A 17145-nucleotide genomic window follows, 5' to 3' on the forward strand; every position below is an offset into this window, starting at 1 on the left:
GATTTTTTCCTGATGTCCAATCTGAATTTGTTCTCTTCCAGTTTGTTGACATTATTTCTAGTTACCCCGACAGGTGCCCTGGTATTCCTTGCTGCCCCCCCTCTCTCCCCTGATGAGTTTGTAGGTGGCCACGAGATCATGTCTCAGCCTCCTCTTGCAGAGGCTGAAGAGGTTCAGGTCTCCCAATTGGTCCACATAGAGTTTTTTCTGTAGGCCTTTAACCAGACAAGTAGCCCTCCTCTGAACCCTCTCCAGGCCATCAACATCCCTCCCGAAGTGTGGTGCCCAAAACTGGCAGTACTCTATCTGCAGCCTAACCAATGCCACATAGAAGGGAAGTATCACCTCCGTAGACCTTTTTGTGATACACTTACTTACGCAAGAAAGGGTGCGATTAGCTTTACTTATTACCTCATCATACTGGTAACTAATGTTCATTTTAGAGACGAATACGACTCCGAGCATAGTTGTGCTACTTAAGAGTGGTACCTTCCAGGCTGTAGGAGTGTTGATGATTCTTTCTCCCCAGGTGCAACACATGACACTTATCCTTGTTAAACTGCATCCTATTCTGTTTGACCCATTTTCCCAGCCTGTCCAAATCAGTCTGGATTCACTCTCTGCCATCTAGTTTGTGTACCTCCCCCCATAGTTTGGTGTCATCAGCAAACTTGGACAGGGTGCTTTCTACTCCCTCGTCCAAATCACTAATGAAGATATTGAATAGTGCTGGTCCCAGGACAGGGCCTTGGGGGACTCTGCTGCCCACATTTCTCCAGGTAGAAACTGACCCGTCCACCACCACTCTCTGGGTGTGTCCCATAAGCCAATTTTCTACTCGCCGGACTGTGTAATAATCTACATTGCAACTGTTTAGTTTATTTATAAGAATTGGGTGTCACACTGTGTCAACGGCCTTTTTAAAATCTAAGTAAATAACAACATCTACCTCTATTCCTTAATCCAAGCATTTTGTGATCTGGTTGTAAAATGAAACCAGGTTATTCAGGCAGGATCTTCCTGCTATGAACCCATGCTGATTGATTGCCCCTTAGCATAATTTTACCTGCTGGTCCCCCACAAATGTGATCCTTAACAATTTTCTCAAAGGTCTTGCCAAGGATAGAGGTGAGACTAACTGGCCTATAGTTACTTGGTTCCTCTTTCCTCCCCTTCTTGAAAATAGGGACCACATTGGACCTTTTCCAATCCCCTGGGACCTGTCCTGTGCACCATGAGTGCTCAAACAGTTGTGCCAGCAGCTCTGCTATGACTCCAGCTAATTCCCTAAGTACCCTAGAATGAAGATCATCAGGACCTGTTGACTTAAATACATTCAACCCCTCCAGGTGCCCCTTTACTAGGTCAGCTCAAACAGTTGGTGGGTTCGTATCTATACTGGGCTTACCTAAGGTCCTACTGGGATGTGTATTTGTATTCATGGCCAGGAAAACGGATGCAAAGAAATCATTTAGAAGCTCCGCTTTGGCCATCCTATCAGTTACCAGTTGACATAGTTCATCCTGAAAGGGCTCTAAGTTACCCTGTACCTTCTTTTTGCTTCCTATGTACTTAAAGAATGACTTTTTGTTATCCTTAACTTCTGCTGCCAGCCTAAGCTCCATTTCCACTTTGGCTGTCCTCACTGTCTCCCTGCAAGCTTGAGCTAAGCAGGTATACTCCTCCTTGGTAGCAGCCCCCTGCTTCCACAACCTTTTCTTTTTCCCTCCAGCCTGTAGGCATCTTTTTTCCCCTCCAGCCTCTCCTGGATTTCCTTGCTCCACCAAAAGGGTTTCTTTACTTTTTTGCCCCCTTTTATGTGTACTGGGATGGTCCTTTTCTGTGCCTGCAGGATTAGTCCCTTGAGAAATGCCCACCCTTCCTGGACTCCCATCTCTCCAAGGCTTTTACCAGTTAGTCGGTCCCTAATTAATCTCCTAAGCTTGTTGAAGTTGGTCTTCCTGACGTCTAGCACTTCCGCCCTACTAGTTATCTTCCCCACCTTTCTCCAGATAGTGAACCCTATGCATAGGTGGTCACTATCACCTAGGTTACCTTGCACCTGCAGTTCCCCCACCAAGTCATCCCCTGTGGCCAGCACCAAGTCTAGTAAGGCATTTCCCCTAGTGGGAATGCGAACCCCCTGTGATAGGTGAAGGTCCTGTAAGGAGGTTAGAAACTTTTGTGAATGGGCAGACCTGACTGCCTGTTTCTCCCAACAGATGTCTGGGAAGTTAAAGTCACCCATGATGACCAGGTCCTTTGAGTGTGCTGCCTCTGAGAGCTGTCTTGAGAATTCTAGGCCTAACTCATTCCCCTGGTGTGGGGATCTGTAGTAGACCCTCACTACCAAGTCCCTTTCACCCTGACCCCCCTGTAACCTGACCCATAGTATCTCAATTTGCCCTTCTTCCTGTCCCAAATTAACTATGGAAGATGTATATTTCTCCTTAACATAGAGAGCAACTCACCCACCCCTTTTTCCCCACTCTATCCTGTCTGTACAGCCTGTAGCCTTCAGTGTCCACTGCCCAGGCATGGGTAGGATCCCACCAAGTTACTGTTAGCCCAACCAGGTCGAATTCTTTATTAACAAGCAGAAGTGCAAGTTCCTCCTGCTTGTTCCCCATGCTCCTACCTTTACTATAGAGGCATCTAAGCCCCACAATAGGTTCTGTTGCTACTTCCCTATTCTGATGCTTAGCAGAGCCCTTGGTGGAACCTGGACTGTTCCAGCACCTGGCTTGAGGTTCATTGTTCCTGGCCTCTCCCTGTCAACATCCCTGTCCCCTGATGAACCTAGTTTAAAGCCTGGCATAGGAGGTCAACCAACCTGTAAGAGAAAAGACTCTTACCTCTTGGAGAGAGATGTAGCCCATCTCATCCAAACAAGGCCTTATCCTGGAAGTACAGGTAGTTGTCAAGGAATCCAAACCCCACACAGTGGCACCAGCTCCAAAGCTGTGAGTTGACCTCTCTAATGCAATTGCTGTGGTGTTGTCCTCGACTGCTGACTGGTAGGATGGATGAGAAGACCACCTCTGCCCCTGCTCCTCTGAGCCTGGCTTCCAGCACCATGTAGTCACTCATGACCCCACCTGGACTACTCCATGCTGCGTCATTCGTTCCCACATGGATGAGAACCATAGGATAGTAGTTGGAGGGTCTAATCAGGTCTGGAATCCTCATTGTGACATCTCTAATCTGGGCTCCAGGCAGGCAGCATATCTCCCATACTGTGGGATCCGTGTGGCAGATGGCTCCCTCTTTTTCTCTCAGGAGGGAATCACCCACCACGATGACCCAATGTCTTCTCCTCCGGCTGCACAGCTCTCTCTTAGTAGCGGTGCTTGGTAGTGCCTATGGCAGTGGCCTCCACTGCTGCGCTCTCTGCCAGCGATGCCAGGGCCTTGTATCTGTTCTCCAGCTGCACTGAGGGAGTCACCCTGGCCTTGCGATGTCTATCCCCTGAGATGACTGTCTGCCATCCAGCTGCATCAACTCCCTCCTATGTCTCTTTCCCTCCAGGTGTGTGAATCCATCAATCTCCTCCTCAATTGCCCTGATACCCTGCAGCCTGCTCATCTCTGCCTTGAGTTCCCTCACCTGCCTCTCCAGGGCCTCAATCTGGGCACATGTGAGACAGGTGAAAGGAGTCCCAGCCCTCCCGCTACCTCTGGGCCCTCAAGGGCCCACCAGGCACCCCCTGCAGGCAGGAGGTCTGGGTGCCACTGACCCACCCAATGGCTCCATCTGGGTAGAGGCTTCAGTGGAGCCCTGGGCAGGGGGAAGCATCAGGGCAGGGTCCCTGGCTGCACTCTGAGTCACCACCCCCATTAAAGACCCTCATGTGCACTCACCTGACAGCTCTGCTGACTCTGTCCAAAGCCGCTGACTCTGACGCATGGAGTCTCAGGCCCCTCCTGCTCTTCCTCCTGTGTGAACTCCTGTGCAAACTCCGGTGCCCCTTGAAGAGCACACCTGTTTGCCTGGCTCCGGAGCATGGCTCCCGCCCAGCGCATCTAAGTGGGGATGGGAGGGGAACAAAACCGCTTCCCAGTTCCCTAAAGTTGGCCTGGCTCGGCTCTTCCTTCCCTCACCCTGCCCAGCTTACCTTTTTGCTGCTGCTGGCTCCTCACTCCTCACTGCTCTGCTTGGTGGGGTCGGGGGAGCTGAGGGCACATGTGCACTGGTGCACACATGTGCTCGCAGGACCATACCAACTATATCATCCCTCCCAAGGCTTTGTCTACCCAGGCTTTAAAAATCTCCAAGGATAGAGAGCCCACAACCTTGCTGGGTAGCCTGTTGCAGTGCTCTACTACCCTCCTTGTGAGAGATTTTTTTCCTAATATGTAACCTAAACTTCTCATGTTGCAACTTGAGACCATTGCTCCTTGTCCTGTCACCTGCCACCACCGAGAACAATCTAGCTCCGTCCTCTTTGTAAACACCCTTCAGGTAGCTAAAGACTGCTATTAAATCCCCTCTCAGTCTTCTCTTCTCCACTCTAAATAAGCCAAGTTCCCTCTGACTCTCCTCAGAAGTCATATGTCCCAGCCCCATAATAATTTTCATTGCCATCAACTGTTCTTTCCAATTTGTCCACATCCTTTCTGTAGTGGGTGGTCCAAAATTGGACACAATCCAGATGTAGTTCACTAGTGCTGAATAGAGGGGAAGAATCACTTCCCTCAGTCTGTTGGCAATAGTCCTACATGTGCAGCCCAGTATGCCATTCTTTGCAACAAGGGCACACTGGTTCCTATTATTGTCCACTGTAACCCCAAGTCCTTTTCTCCAGAGCTGGTACATAGCCAGTTGGTCCTCAGATTGTATCGATGCATGGGATTGTTCTGTCCTAAGTGAATAATTTGCACTTGTCCATGTTGGAACTTCATGACATTTCTTTTGGTCCAGTCTTCCAATTTGGTGAGGTCATTCTGAACCCAGGCCTACCTTCCAGCATATCTACTACTCTCCACAGTTTGGTGCCTTGCACAAACGTCCTGAGGGTGCACTCCATCCCATCTTCCAAATCGTTGTTAAAGATATCGAACAAAACTGGCCCCAGGACCGATCCCTTGGGCACTCCACTTGAAATTGGCTGCCAACTAGGCATCGAGCCATTGACTACCCCTTTGAGCCCAACGATACAGCCAGTTTTCTATCCACCTTAGAGTTCATTCATTCAACCTGTACTTCCTTAGCTTACTTAAGAGAATGTTGAGGGAGACCATATCAAGGACCTTGCTAAAGTCAAGGTATATCACATTCACATCTCTTCCTCCATCCAGAGAAACAGTCCTTTCATCATGGAAGGCCATCAAGTTGGTCTGGCATGATTTGTCCTTGGTAAATACATACTGACTGTTCCTAATCACCTTCTTCTCCTCCAAGTGCTTAGAAATGGATTGCTTGAGGACCTGCCCCATGATTTTTCCAGGGACTGAGGTGAGGCTGACAAGTCTGTAGTTCCTTGGATCCTCCTTCTTCCCTTTCTTAAAGATGGGCACTATATTTGCCCTTTTCCAGTCATCTGGGACTTCTCCCAACTGCCCTGAGTTTTCAAAGATAATGACCAGCAGCTCTGCAGTCACATCATCCACTCCCTAAGCACCTCGGGTGCATCGTGTCCAGCCCCATGGACTTGCCATTGTTAGCTGTTTACCTCCTTTCTAGACTGTGCTGCCAGGTACAGTAGTCTGGAAGGTGGCCTTGCCCGTGAAGAATTAGGTGAAAAAGGAATCAAGTACTTCATCTGTCACTAAGTTGCCTCCCCCATTCAGTAAGGGACCCACACTTTCCCTGATCTTTCTCTTGTTGCTGACATACTTCTATAGATGCTTCTTGTTACCCTTTATGTCCCTTGCTAGCTGCAAGGCCAATTGTGCTTTGTCCTTCCTGATTTCATCTCTGCATGCCCAAGTAGTACTTCTCCTGATTTGTTTGTCTAAGTTTCCACTTCTTGTAAGCTTCCTTTTTGTGTTTTAGCTTACTGAAGAATTCCCTGCCAAGCCAAGTTTGTCTTGTGCCGTACTTGCTCTTCTTCCTGCGCATTGGGTTTGTTTGTTCCTGCCCCTCAGTAAGGTTTCTTTAAAGTACAGCCAGCTCTCCTGGATGCCTTTCCCCTCAGACTGGCCTCCCAGGGAATCCTGTCCATCAATTCCTTGGGTGAGTCAGTCTGCTTTTCTGAAGTCCAGGTTCTTTATTTTGCTGCTCTCCTTTCTGTCTTCAGGATCCTGAATGCAGTCATTTCATGGTCACTGTTGCCCAAGTTGCCAGCCACTACTTCATTCCCCACCATTTTTTCCCTGTTTGTGAGCAGCAGATCAAGAAGAGCATGGCCCCTCATTGGCCTCTCCAACTACAAATTACAAATTCCACTCTGGAATTTCACATACTAATTCCAAATACAGTTCTGATATCTGTACTAAGTGGAGTTAGTGAGTCCAAATCTGAAAGAACAATATAGCAAACGTAGTATTGCATCCACCAGTGGCAGGGTGACAGGGTCAGCTCCCTGAGTGCCAGTGGGGATGGCGAGGGTGAAAGAAACTGGCTTTTTCCACAGCCATGCAATCATGACAGCAGCAGCAATCAAAAGTTTCTGTTGTCCCTGTGTGTGACAGCTGTCTAAGGTGCCTGGTCACGTTGTTTTTCTGCTGGCATTCACAAGCCATGATAAATTTGTTAATACCATTGGACCAAACGAGCTCTCAAAAATGTAAAAAACTTGCAAACAGCCTCAAAGCTGTTTAAAAATATGTTATTATAGAGGCTTAAGAAAAGTGAATACAACAAATCAAAAAGGGCACCAAAACATTCATCAAAACCCCTTCATGGTTTAATAGCAATGTTAAGGTTTTGAAAGGCAAAATGGCACCAAAGAATGAAGGGTATGTCAAAATGAGGGAAACAGAAGAGCCCACAAGCTCCATTAGGACAGTGTAAAAGTGTAATAAGGTAGGGGAAAACAGAGTTTGAGAACCATTTCAAAAAGGGTGTTAAAGTTAATAATAACAACTTCTTTAAATGAATCAGTAGGTAGGAAGTTAGCTAGAGAATTGGTGGGATCATTAGATGTAAAAAGGTGTACTCAGGGATGATGATGAGGGGATAGAAAAGCTAAATTAATTATTTTAATTCGTTTTTTACTATAGGAGATATTGGTAGAATCCCCACATCAGATACATTCTTAGCAAATAGTTCTGAAGGGTTGGATCATGTTGAAGTGACAGCAGACATGTGACAGGCCTCCTGCCTCTGTTACATCATTGATGCCCCAGGGCAGCCAGTTGGGGCTTGCTTGGGCCCTCCAGATTACTAACAACCTCCCTACCTCTTCTTCCATGCCTTTGTTTTTGGTCTTTGGTTTGGGAGGCAACCCTCACATCACTGGAGTGGAAGCTCAGGTGCTTTTTTCTGCCATGCTCATCACAGGGCTCCTCTGCCTGGGCTAAATTCAGTTTCTTCAGGGTTCCTTGCCTCTCTGTTTAGTCCACTGGGCTATTTGCCCCTTAGCTTGGTTCACCTGAGGGCCTGATAAGCCATTTTCAGCTTCCCCAGGCCTGGCAGCCCAATTAGCTTCCCTAGGGCCTGACTGCTCCCTGGTATACTCAAACCTATACTCAAACTCAAAATAGACTATGCACCTTTTAAGAGTATCTGCAACAGTCTCCGTTCTCTCCTTATAGCCATCCATGTCTGATGGGTTTTTGGCCCCAAATTAGCAACAAACATAAACTCTCTCCTGTATGCTCACTTCCCACGTTCTCCTCAGTCACAACTCTCACAGTGCCACTGGGAACTCTTTCCATGAGCACAGCCTGGGCCAGAATGCTTTCCTCTGCCCTGGAGCACAGCTTGTCTCTCTCTCGGTTCTGTCCCTTCCACAAACAAATTTCTTTGCCTTTGTGGCAGGGGCTCCCCATTACCTAATTACCAGGGATCCTGGTTTTCCCTGATACAAAATCACAAATTCTCTAATAAAACCAGGGAACAGCAGGGCCTCATGGAGAAGCTGCTCACCACTGTGAGCTCAGTGCTTCCCTGGTGATGCAGCCCCTGCAGATGCGACTTGAGGGGCGCAACCCCTGCGCCACTGCCCTCACTGCAGCCACATGCAGGAGGTGCGTCACCAGGGCAGCGCAGAGCTTGCAGCAATGAGCAGCTTCTTTATGCAGCCCTGCTGTTCCCTGCCGTGCCAGGTCACACCCACTGGGCTGCAAAGGCCCCGGGGTAAGGCAGCAGAGTGGGAGCCCACGCCTGCAGCTCGTACCTACCCCATGCACAGATCTGGGGGGTATGGGTCCCCACTGCCCCCCTCGGGAGTGCATGCCACAGTGGGGAGCTGGCCCCACCCCCCAGATGAGCCTCCTGGGGCCCCATCCCACTCCCTGCTGGGGCCCTGCAGCCACATGTTGCAGCCTCAGGCCCCAAGCCCCATGCAATGCTCAGCTGAGCAGCAGCCCCAGCCCTGCACAGCTCCCTCCCTCCCTATGGGGGCCTTAATCCCCCTGTTCCCCCCACCTCCCTTTACCTGTGGGAGCTGCTCTCCAGACTGCCTGGGTCCATGTGCATGTACATGCACGTGGCTCCCTCTGTCTCATCGCCCTCCTTCCGTTTGATCCCAGCTCTTGCCAGCCTGCAGGGAGCTCATTGTAAAACTGCCAAATCAGCGGTTTTCTCTAGTAAAATGAGGAATCCAGGTTTGCCTCCAGTAAAAGGTAAAATCTGCAGTTTACTTCATTTTTCCATGGGAAACAGAAAACCCAGATCCCTGCTAATTACTCTTGTTACTATGCTGTTTGTAGCCCTTCAGCTTATGACCTTGTACCATCTGACCTGCAGGAGTCAGAAAATAGATGCTCCCCTACTGCCACATTTCCAGACTTGTAGGGATCCTTATGGACTGGATAATGTGCTAGATCAGTGGGTGGAGGTGGCCCAGGCCAGATCCAGGTACATATGTGCTGGCTAGAGGCAGTGTGGGCTCCATCGAATCTGGCTGCACAGGACTGAGGGAAGTGGTGCAAGGCCCTGAGTGGGGCTAAGGGACATGTTCCAGGGCCTGATCCGGCCCATGGACCAGCCTTGCATGACTCTTCTGTCCTACTGTATCCAAGGGTTCCATACCACTGGTTTATGGCTTTTCAGGAAGGCCCCTTCTAAGTAATGGGATTCCCCTGGTACAGGAAGTTTTAGTATCAATCAGTACATTAAATGCTTGATTAGTCACTGGGATTGGGCAACATTCACCTGAGAGTTCTGAAGGAACTCAAATGTTAAAATAGAAAACTGTTGGCAGTAGTATATATCAGTATGTATCATTAGCCCATGTCAAAAATCAATATCAGTTTTGAACATCATTAAGAAGGGAATTGAAAATATCATTATTCTACTTAATAAATCTGTGATGTGCTTGCATCTTGAATACTGTGTGCAGTTCTGGTCTCTGCAGCTCAAAAAATATATATAGTAGAATTAGAAAAGGTACAGAGAAGGGCAACCAGGATGATTAGGGGTATAGAACAGTTGGCACACCAGGGAGACCAGAAAGCCTAGGACCCTTCAGTTTGGGAAGGAGTAGGCTGAGGGTGGTTATGATTAGACCTACTGAATTTGAGGCGACTGCCCGCTGATTTCCCAGGCAGAATGCAGGGTCCAACAGCCATTTCATGGGCAGGGTGTGCCACCCTGCCATGCCTCTGATAGGCCAAAGGGCCCTAGTGTCCCTGCCCCTTGCTGCTGATTGGCTGCAAGGGCTGCCTGTCATACAGCCCTGCCCCTCACTGCTGGTTGGCAATGAGGACTGTCCATCATGTGGCCCCACATGCATAAACATATTTTTATTGTGAGTTATTGGTTCAAATTAAAATCCTTCTTTCACGAGTATGTCATTCGATCCTCAGTAATCACATATCATTTTGATGAATCTCTTGCATGCTAGTTTAACCTCAAGAATGGCTGATTTTATATGCTAACTAAACACTAATTACATTTAAATTAAATGCATATTTGAAACACTTCATGCTTCCAGAAATCTCAACTATTATGGTTTTGTTGAAGAAAGAAATATTCATAATTCATAGCACTCATATTTTCCTAGTGCTTCAAGTTATTTTGTGCAGCAAACTGCCAAAAGGCAAGAAATTATCTGAATTCTGAATAGTGTAGAAGGAAAGACATGTGAAATGCAATGAAGAGAAAATATTTTAAAACATATACGCATGTAATTGGTGTTCTGGAAAAAAGAAAATATAAATTTCCCTTACTTACTTTTCTACATAATATGTGAATTAAATATACATTGTAACAAACAGACATTTTAAAATTGCCAGCGCCAATTTTTTCTTTCCAATTTGCTGTAATTATAAAGAATTACCTCTTTTTGTGTGCTCTCAAGAGGAAATGCATTCCTAAAATAAACAAGCATTAGGAAAAAAATCTGTAGAATATAATTCGTTAGTTGTTTTTGCAGCAAGTGAATGCAATAAAGTTTGCTTCAGTTGTTTTTAAGGAGTTGGTAACTTATGAAATAAAAGATTCTTGGTTCAATTACATGGCTGTGATTTTTGTTAAATATTTATCTAGTTTTTTCATGGCCTCATGCTATAAAACAAACCCAGTTTTTCTTTTCTTCCCCCCCCCCCCCCCCACCAAAAAGAAAACCTGAAAAAAAATTACCATATCTCATATTAGTATCACTCAGGGTGAATTTACTTGTTACATATAGACCAAACTAAGGGGACTTAAAATGCACACAACTATACTTTGAAGCTCATTTATTTATGCTAAATGCCCCCTGAGCATCTCAGAGTTATGCCACTTTAGGTGCGGGTTAGCTTTGGATTGTGCTACTTAGCTCTTCAATTCCTTTTTAGTCACTGTTACAAGCTTCCCCAATAATAAGAGTCCTGGGACAAAGTACTGTACATCCTGTATGGGAGAAACATTCCCATCTCTTTCCTGAGGTTTGTTATTATTAATATAAAAAGGAAGGAAGGTAACAAATACTCTGGTAATATCATGGCCAGTTCAAGCCATTCTACAAGTTTGGACTTCCTCAGCTTGCTACCTCTGGGCTATTTAGTCCAACCCTTAATTCCTGTGTAACAAGCCAAAGATACTTTGGTCAGGGCAACACAGCTTTCAATCATGTTTCATCCCACCTGTGTCCTCCAGGCACTGCTTGATATTGCAAGCAAGATCAATCTAAACCAGTGTCTCTAAGACGTACTATTAACCCCTTTGTGTTTTCACCATGAGTGGATTTGACCACTTGGTGACTGGTTTACAACAAGCATGTTATGTACCTCACTATTCACATCAATGATGAGTATAGCTCAGCATTTTTAACTTTCTACATTTGGTCCCTTACAGCTGTGCTTGAGAGGCCTCTGGATAAAAAGGCTGGTAAGAATTATGGTCCACCTGGCACCAAAAAGCTCATCTACTTCATTGATGATATGAATATGCCTGAAGTAGACACATATGGGACAGTACAGCCCCATACACTCATCAGGCAACACCTGGACTATGGCCACTGGTAGGTAACTTCCTGGGTACTGTTATTTATGATCTCTTTGCTGTTAATTTAGTATTGAGTTTGGAATTTTCTTTTTGAAATCAAATTATTTCCATAACCCTTTGCCTGGCTTAATTGACTGTTTAGCAGCAGACATGCTCTTGATGTCTTGGACTAGAGTTCCTCTTCAGTTAGAGCCACTGGGATAAATCTTAGTCATATAGAGCACATCTAAATGAGCAGCCACGTGCACTTTGTGGTTCCTCAAAGACTTTTGAGGTGCCACAGAATACACCCCACACACATTAAAAGGTTCTTTGTACTGCATATTTGCAGCACAGAATCAAAATTAGATATTGGGAAATCCCTAAAAAAAAAAGGTTTTAAAAAAACAAAGGGAGCGGCACCCATGGCTGCAGCATGTGCCTTCCAAAACTGGAGCCTGGACAACCACAGCCACATACTGGCTGCCAGACAGGCTCTGTGCACCCAAATTGTCACCGCTGCAGACCTGGGAGGCCCCCAGGACTGTAAGTAAGACTGCTGGGGCCAACCCAGATGCTTGCCCCAGCGTCCCCTACTGCACCAGGGTAATTTGCCATGTACAAGAGTGCACATGCAGGAGCATTCCCCAGGGACAAGTAGCAGTGGCACAACTATATGCTGTTGCTATTTGTCCCCAGGGAAATGCATGTGCATTCTCATCCGGACATGCCCATACATTCTGTAGTTTCTTGGTACTCCTATCCAACAGCAGTTTGCAAGCTTGTTTAATTGTAGGCTTTTATGGAGAAGCCTTTGCATCTTATAAATGCTCCCTGGTAGAGGTCAAAGAGTAGCACCAGGTATTTGATTATTATCTGTTTGGTAGGATTTTTACTACTGGATCCTGCATCCCTAATTTAAAAGATCTGTATGATTTTTTTTATTATGAATCAGCAAGAAAGAATGTTTCCTGACATGAGTAACTTGAAGAAAAAACTGTTGCAGTATTCTAAAAGATACAACTTATATTTTTGAAGCCAGTAGCAGCAAGTATACAACACCTCTGTAGGGTAATGTTGAGGGAGTCATTGCAGTTTGTTCCCTAGTGTACTTTCCAGATCAGGACAGTTCCTGCAAACCCTTGGTTTCAGTTAGGGTCTTATTGTGAAGAGAAAAAAACCCCAAAAAACAGAGGGATACATGAGAAGAAGCAAAGTGACAAGGAATAGGATTCTTGCTTTGTGGGCTGTGAGAGGGGATGGAAAGAGATGAAGCATATATTAAATAAATAAATAAAGAAGTTATTTAAGTGAGATTTGCTGTCTTTCCCGATTTCCTAACACCGCATTCCATGTTGGCACTGGATTTATGACCCAGATACCTTGTTCCAGGTAGACCCAAACCCTCAGACTGACCATGACTTCTTTCATTTGATAATAGGCAAATTTCATTGCTATTCAGTGATAGCAGGTGCGAGTAGTATAGGCAAGGTGAACAAAATAACACACCCTCCCCCCATTCTATATCTACCAGTCCTAGGGTTCACAGAGGAAGGGTATGCCTGGCCAGTACGTGAGCTTTGACCCTGTGTTTTTTTTTTTCTTGAATGTTAGCAGTCTTGGAGGTCGAGGGCTGACCCATCATATGCATACATCTTAATTTGGTCTTACTTTGGGCATGCCCAGCCTCCTAATTTGGTCCGTACACCAAAACCAGAAATCCTAGGGGCTCTGCAGCTGGTCACTGTGACTTAGCCAGTGCTGCAGACTCCCTTAATCTTTGTTATGGGTTTTCAGGAAACAGTGTGATCCATGTCTTCAGTTTCCCAGCCTGTTTGCCTGCTGGCTTCAGACATAGTGGCCTTGCAGGAAACTTTGTCACAAACAGGCTTTTAGAAACCAATTAACCCTTGATGTTGCTTTGGACTACTGTTTTAATACAATATCTACTTTAACTGCCGTGCAATTCTTAAAAGCAAATCTCTAAATATCATTTTCTAGCCATGACTGCATGCGTAAGAAAACGTACGCTGCATCAAATATCTAGTTGATATGCAGATTCCTGCTGCCGACATACAACTGCCACTATGGGCCGTGCTCCAAAGAACCCCCCTGGGTGTCATGTAGCCTTTTGCATAACTAACAAACATTCTCTTCAAAGCTTAGCACCTCCATCATCACAGCCAGATTTGGCAGCACAGTGTTAGGCTCCTGGCCTACATTCATTTTATAGTGCTATGTGATCTGAAATCTAATCCCAACAATCACGCTTCTTGTCATACCATGTGTGCATGACAAGACATGTGATTTTGGGATCAGGAATTAGATCCCAGTCTCACTATTACTGCATGCCAGTGCAGGTGGAGCCCATGATTGTGAGCCAAAGCTACCCCTGCAATGGCAAGTTGAAAACAAGACACACAAACTCACATGCAGGAATGAAAATCAGCTGATTGTTGGAGTGGTCTGAACATCTCTGGGTTCAGTTTTCAGACCTAGAGCTTTCTGGGTTGGGGATTGAAAATTACTTGATTTTAGGCCCTGGTAGGGATAGCTCTGGGTTTTTTCAGCCCCTGTCCCTTGTCTGTCCATGGCTTATCAAAACTTCATGCCTGGCAGCTCTGGCAGGAGTACTGGGTACGGGGGTTTAGAGACTCCTGGCAGGGGAGCCAAAGGGCTTCTCTGCTGGGGATTTTAAACTGTGCACCTGTCAGCCCAACTAGACTTGCTGCACATGAGGTTTAATGACCCCAGTGAGGAAGCCCTTTGTTTCCCCTTCTGACTCGTCACCTCAGGAGGGGCTGACAGCCAGTTAGATCGTCCACTCCAACTGCATATTACTTTTGAGGTGGCATACAAACCAGCCATAAAAATGTTCTATATTATATGCAGAATATTTTTGTGGTTCATTTGCCATTTTATGGAACCTTAAATAGGGTGCATATGTAGCACCCTTGTCATTTATGAGATGACTAACACATTAATCACTGCATAAACATAATTTGTAGAGTGGACCTTAGATTTGCAATTTCCCTCTAAGCCTTCAGGCTTGATGAATGCTCTGCCCTTGTTAAAACCTCCTGCCTTTCCTCTTTGAAAACGAGTCTAAAGTACAGGAAGAGTCCTAGAGTGAAAAGACTCTAGATTTGCCCCTGTTGTATATCATTACAGTGCTGGCAATGCTCACAATGTATTTATTTTTGTCAGAGGAGGACTCGTTAACACACATAGGGCGTGTTTACACAGGATGTATACTCTGGAACTGACTAATTAGCTCCACAGTAAAATGTCACAGTCTACATGTGCGACCCTATCAGGTCACTGGACTAACAAACACTGTCAAACACTAACACACAGCATAGTTCTGTGCATCACAGTGCATGTGTAGATGATGATGGGGCTGGCTGGGGCATGAGGGTGCTGCCTGCTGGCTAGCCTCACACTAAAGCACCCGCCTGCCTCAGCCACCCCTTCTGCAGCATGTGGAGCCCCATCAGAGTAGCCTTGGGTTGGCAGCCCCACTTGCCAAGTTGCCTACCAGCCTAGACTGCTCTGGGGTTCAACATGCTGCACATGAATAAACTCCATAGCAATATGCTCTGGAGTTTTTTGCTTCCAGGTTTACTTTCAAATGGCGTGCCTACGAGCAGTAAACTCCAGAGTTTATTTGCACATATTAATCGCACATGTAGATGAGTCCACTAACTGTTAATCACTCTTGTTCCAAAACATATGTACTCAAAAGCTGGCAATACTTGTTTGTTTAATTTTGTTGACATCTAGTTAGAATAATTAATATGTAGAGTTGGAAGAGTTTGCAAAGGGTCACTCAGTCCACCCCCCTGCCCAGACAGGTACCCTATTTCGAGACCACCTCAGACAAGTGCCTATCCAGACTCTTTTGAAAGGCACCAATGAAGGAGATTCTATAAGTTCCCTGGGCAGCTTGTTCCATTCTCCTACTTTTTATGGTTAGGAAGGTTTTTTTGTTTTTGTTTTTCTTTTTTCTGAGATTTGATCTAAATCTGCTGTGTTGCAGTTTACCCCCTTACTTCATGTCCTGGTCTCTGCAACAAGAGAGAAAAGTTGTTCTCTCTTTACCTTATGGTAGTCTTTCAAATATTTGAAAGCTGCTATTATATCTCCCCTAATCTTTTTACTGACCTTTTCTCTCAACCTTTTTTCATGCAGGTCTTATTCTAACACCTTTATCATCTTTATTACTCATCTCTTGATACTTGCCATTTTCTCAATATCCTTCTTAAAATGCCGAACCTAGAACTGCACACAGTACTTTAGCTGATGCCTCACCATTATTGAATAAAGTGATGCTATCATATCCCATGTCTTGCATATAATACTCCTGTTAACACAGCCCCAAATTGGATTTGCTTCTTTTGTGACAACTTCACATTACTGATTCTGCTTTAGTCTGTACTCCAGCCAAACTCCCAGGTTCTTCTTGGCAGTGCTACTACCTATCCAATTATCTCCCATATTAAACTACCTCATTTTGAAATAGTTTCAGAAAAGTCCTAAATACAGATGCCTAAACTTAACATTGTAAATAGTTTCTTACAAGGGCAAAATTTCTTGTTGAGGGCAAATCCTGTATTGAATCAATATAACTATATATGGAAACTGAATTGTTATTGTCCTTATTTATAAACATTACTGTAGGGCTTACCTTTTTCCTGTTCTTGAATGCATGCTTTTGCAAGGCACATGTAGAGTCATCTACTCCATTCCCTTGGTGAAAGCAGGAACATTGCTATCTAAGCCATCCCAGATAAATGTTTGATTAACCTGCCCTTAAAAGTTTCCTGTAATGGGAATTTCACTCCCTGCCTAGGTAATCTAATTCCAGTATTTAACCACCCTCCTAGTTAGAAAGTTCTTCCTAATATCCAACCAATAGTGTAAAGTGGGGTGCGTGTGAAGGGCCTGTGTCCTGGGTGCTGCCTAAGGAGAGGGGCACCAGAAGGGTGGAGGGAGAGTGCTTCACTCCAGGACTCCTGGCTGCTTCACTCTACCTGTACTTCCAGTTACAAGAAGCAGCTGGTGTGTCATAGAGCACAAATTTTTTTGAGAATTGCAGCAGGGCAGAATTGACCTCTTTTTCTTTTTTGCTTCCAAAATCAGCATTTTTTTTCCCTCTGGACATGGGCTTTGGTGGGAAAAAGGGATGAAAGTTTTATCCTGGCAGCAGCAAACTCCGCTGCTGCTCTAAAGAATTACAGTTCCCAGGACACCTTGCACTGGCTGCTGCTTGCTGTTGTTTTTGTACCTGCAAACCAGAAGGCATGGGAGAAGACGGGGAAGGGTGTGGGAGGATTCTCTAGTGCGCATTTTTTCTATGCTATGCCTCTGCATTCAACCAAAATGTCCTGTGTAGCATTTTAAGCTCATTACTTTTTGTCCTGTCCCTGTGGGCATAGAGAACGGCCCTTTATAACAACTCTTTCTATATTTGACGACTTTAAAAATATCCCCTCTCAGTCTTCTCTTTTACAAGCTAAATAATCCCAGCCTTTTCCTAGGGTAGAATTCTGTTTTCCTTTGTGCATCTAAATAACAGCTTTCTAATCATGTAAAATGGTATTTTTGGTAAATATATGCAGATAACAATTA

The 17145-nt window shown here is 45.5% G+C and overlaps 1 protein-coding gene across 2 annotated transcripts in view; it reads left to right on the forward strand.

Moving 5' to 3' along the window:
• DNAH9 (dynein axonemal heavy chain 9) overlaps positions 1 to 17145 on the forward strand; it is a 515733-nt gene that overhangs the window by 225456 nt on the left and 273132 nt on the right. For both annotated transcript variants that reach the window (XM_059732606.1, XM_059732607.1), the window contains one exon: positions 11386 to 11551. In XM_059732606.1, the coding sequence (XP_059588589.1) occupies positions 11386 to 11551 (166 nt within the window). The remainder of the gene's footprint in view (positions 1 to 11385; positions 11552 to 17145) is intronic.

The sequence above is a fragment of the Alligator mississippiensis genome, chromosome 8 (assembly GCF_030867095.1).
Source record: "Alligator mississippiensis isolate rAllMis1 chromosome 8, rAllMis1, whole genome shotgun sequence".
Classification (NCBI taxonomy): Eukaryota; Metazoa; Chordata; order Crocodylia; family Alligatoridae; genus Alligator; species Alligator mississippiensis.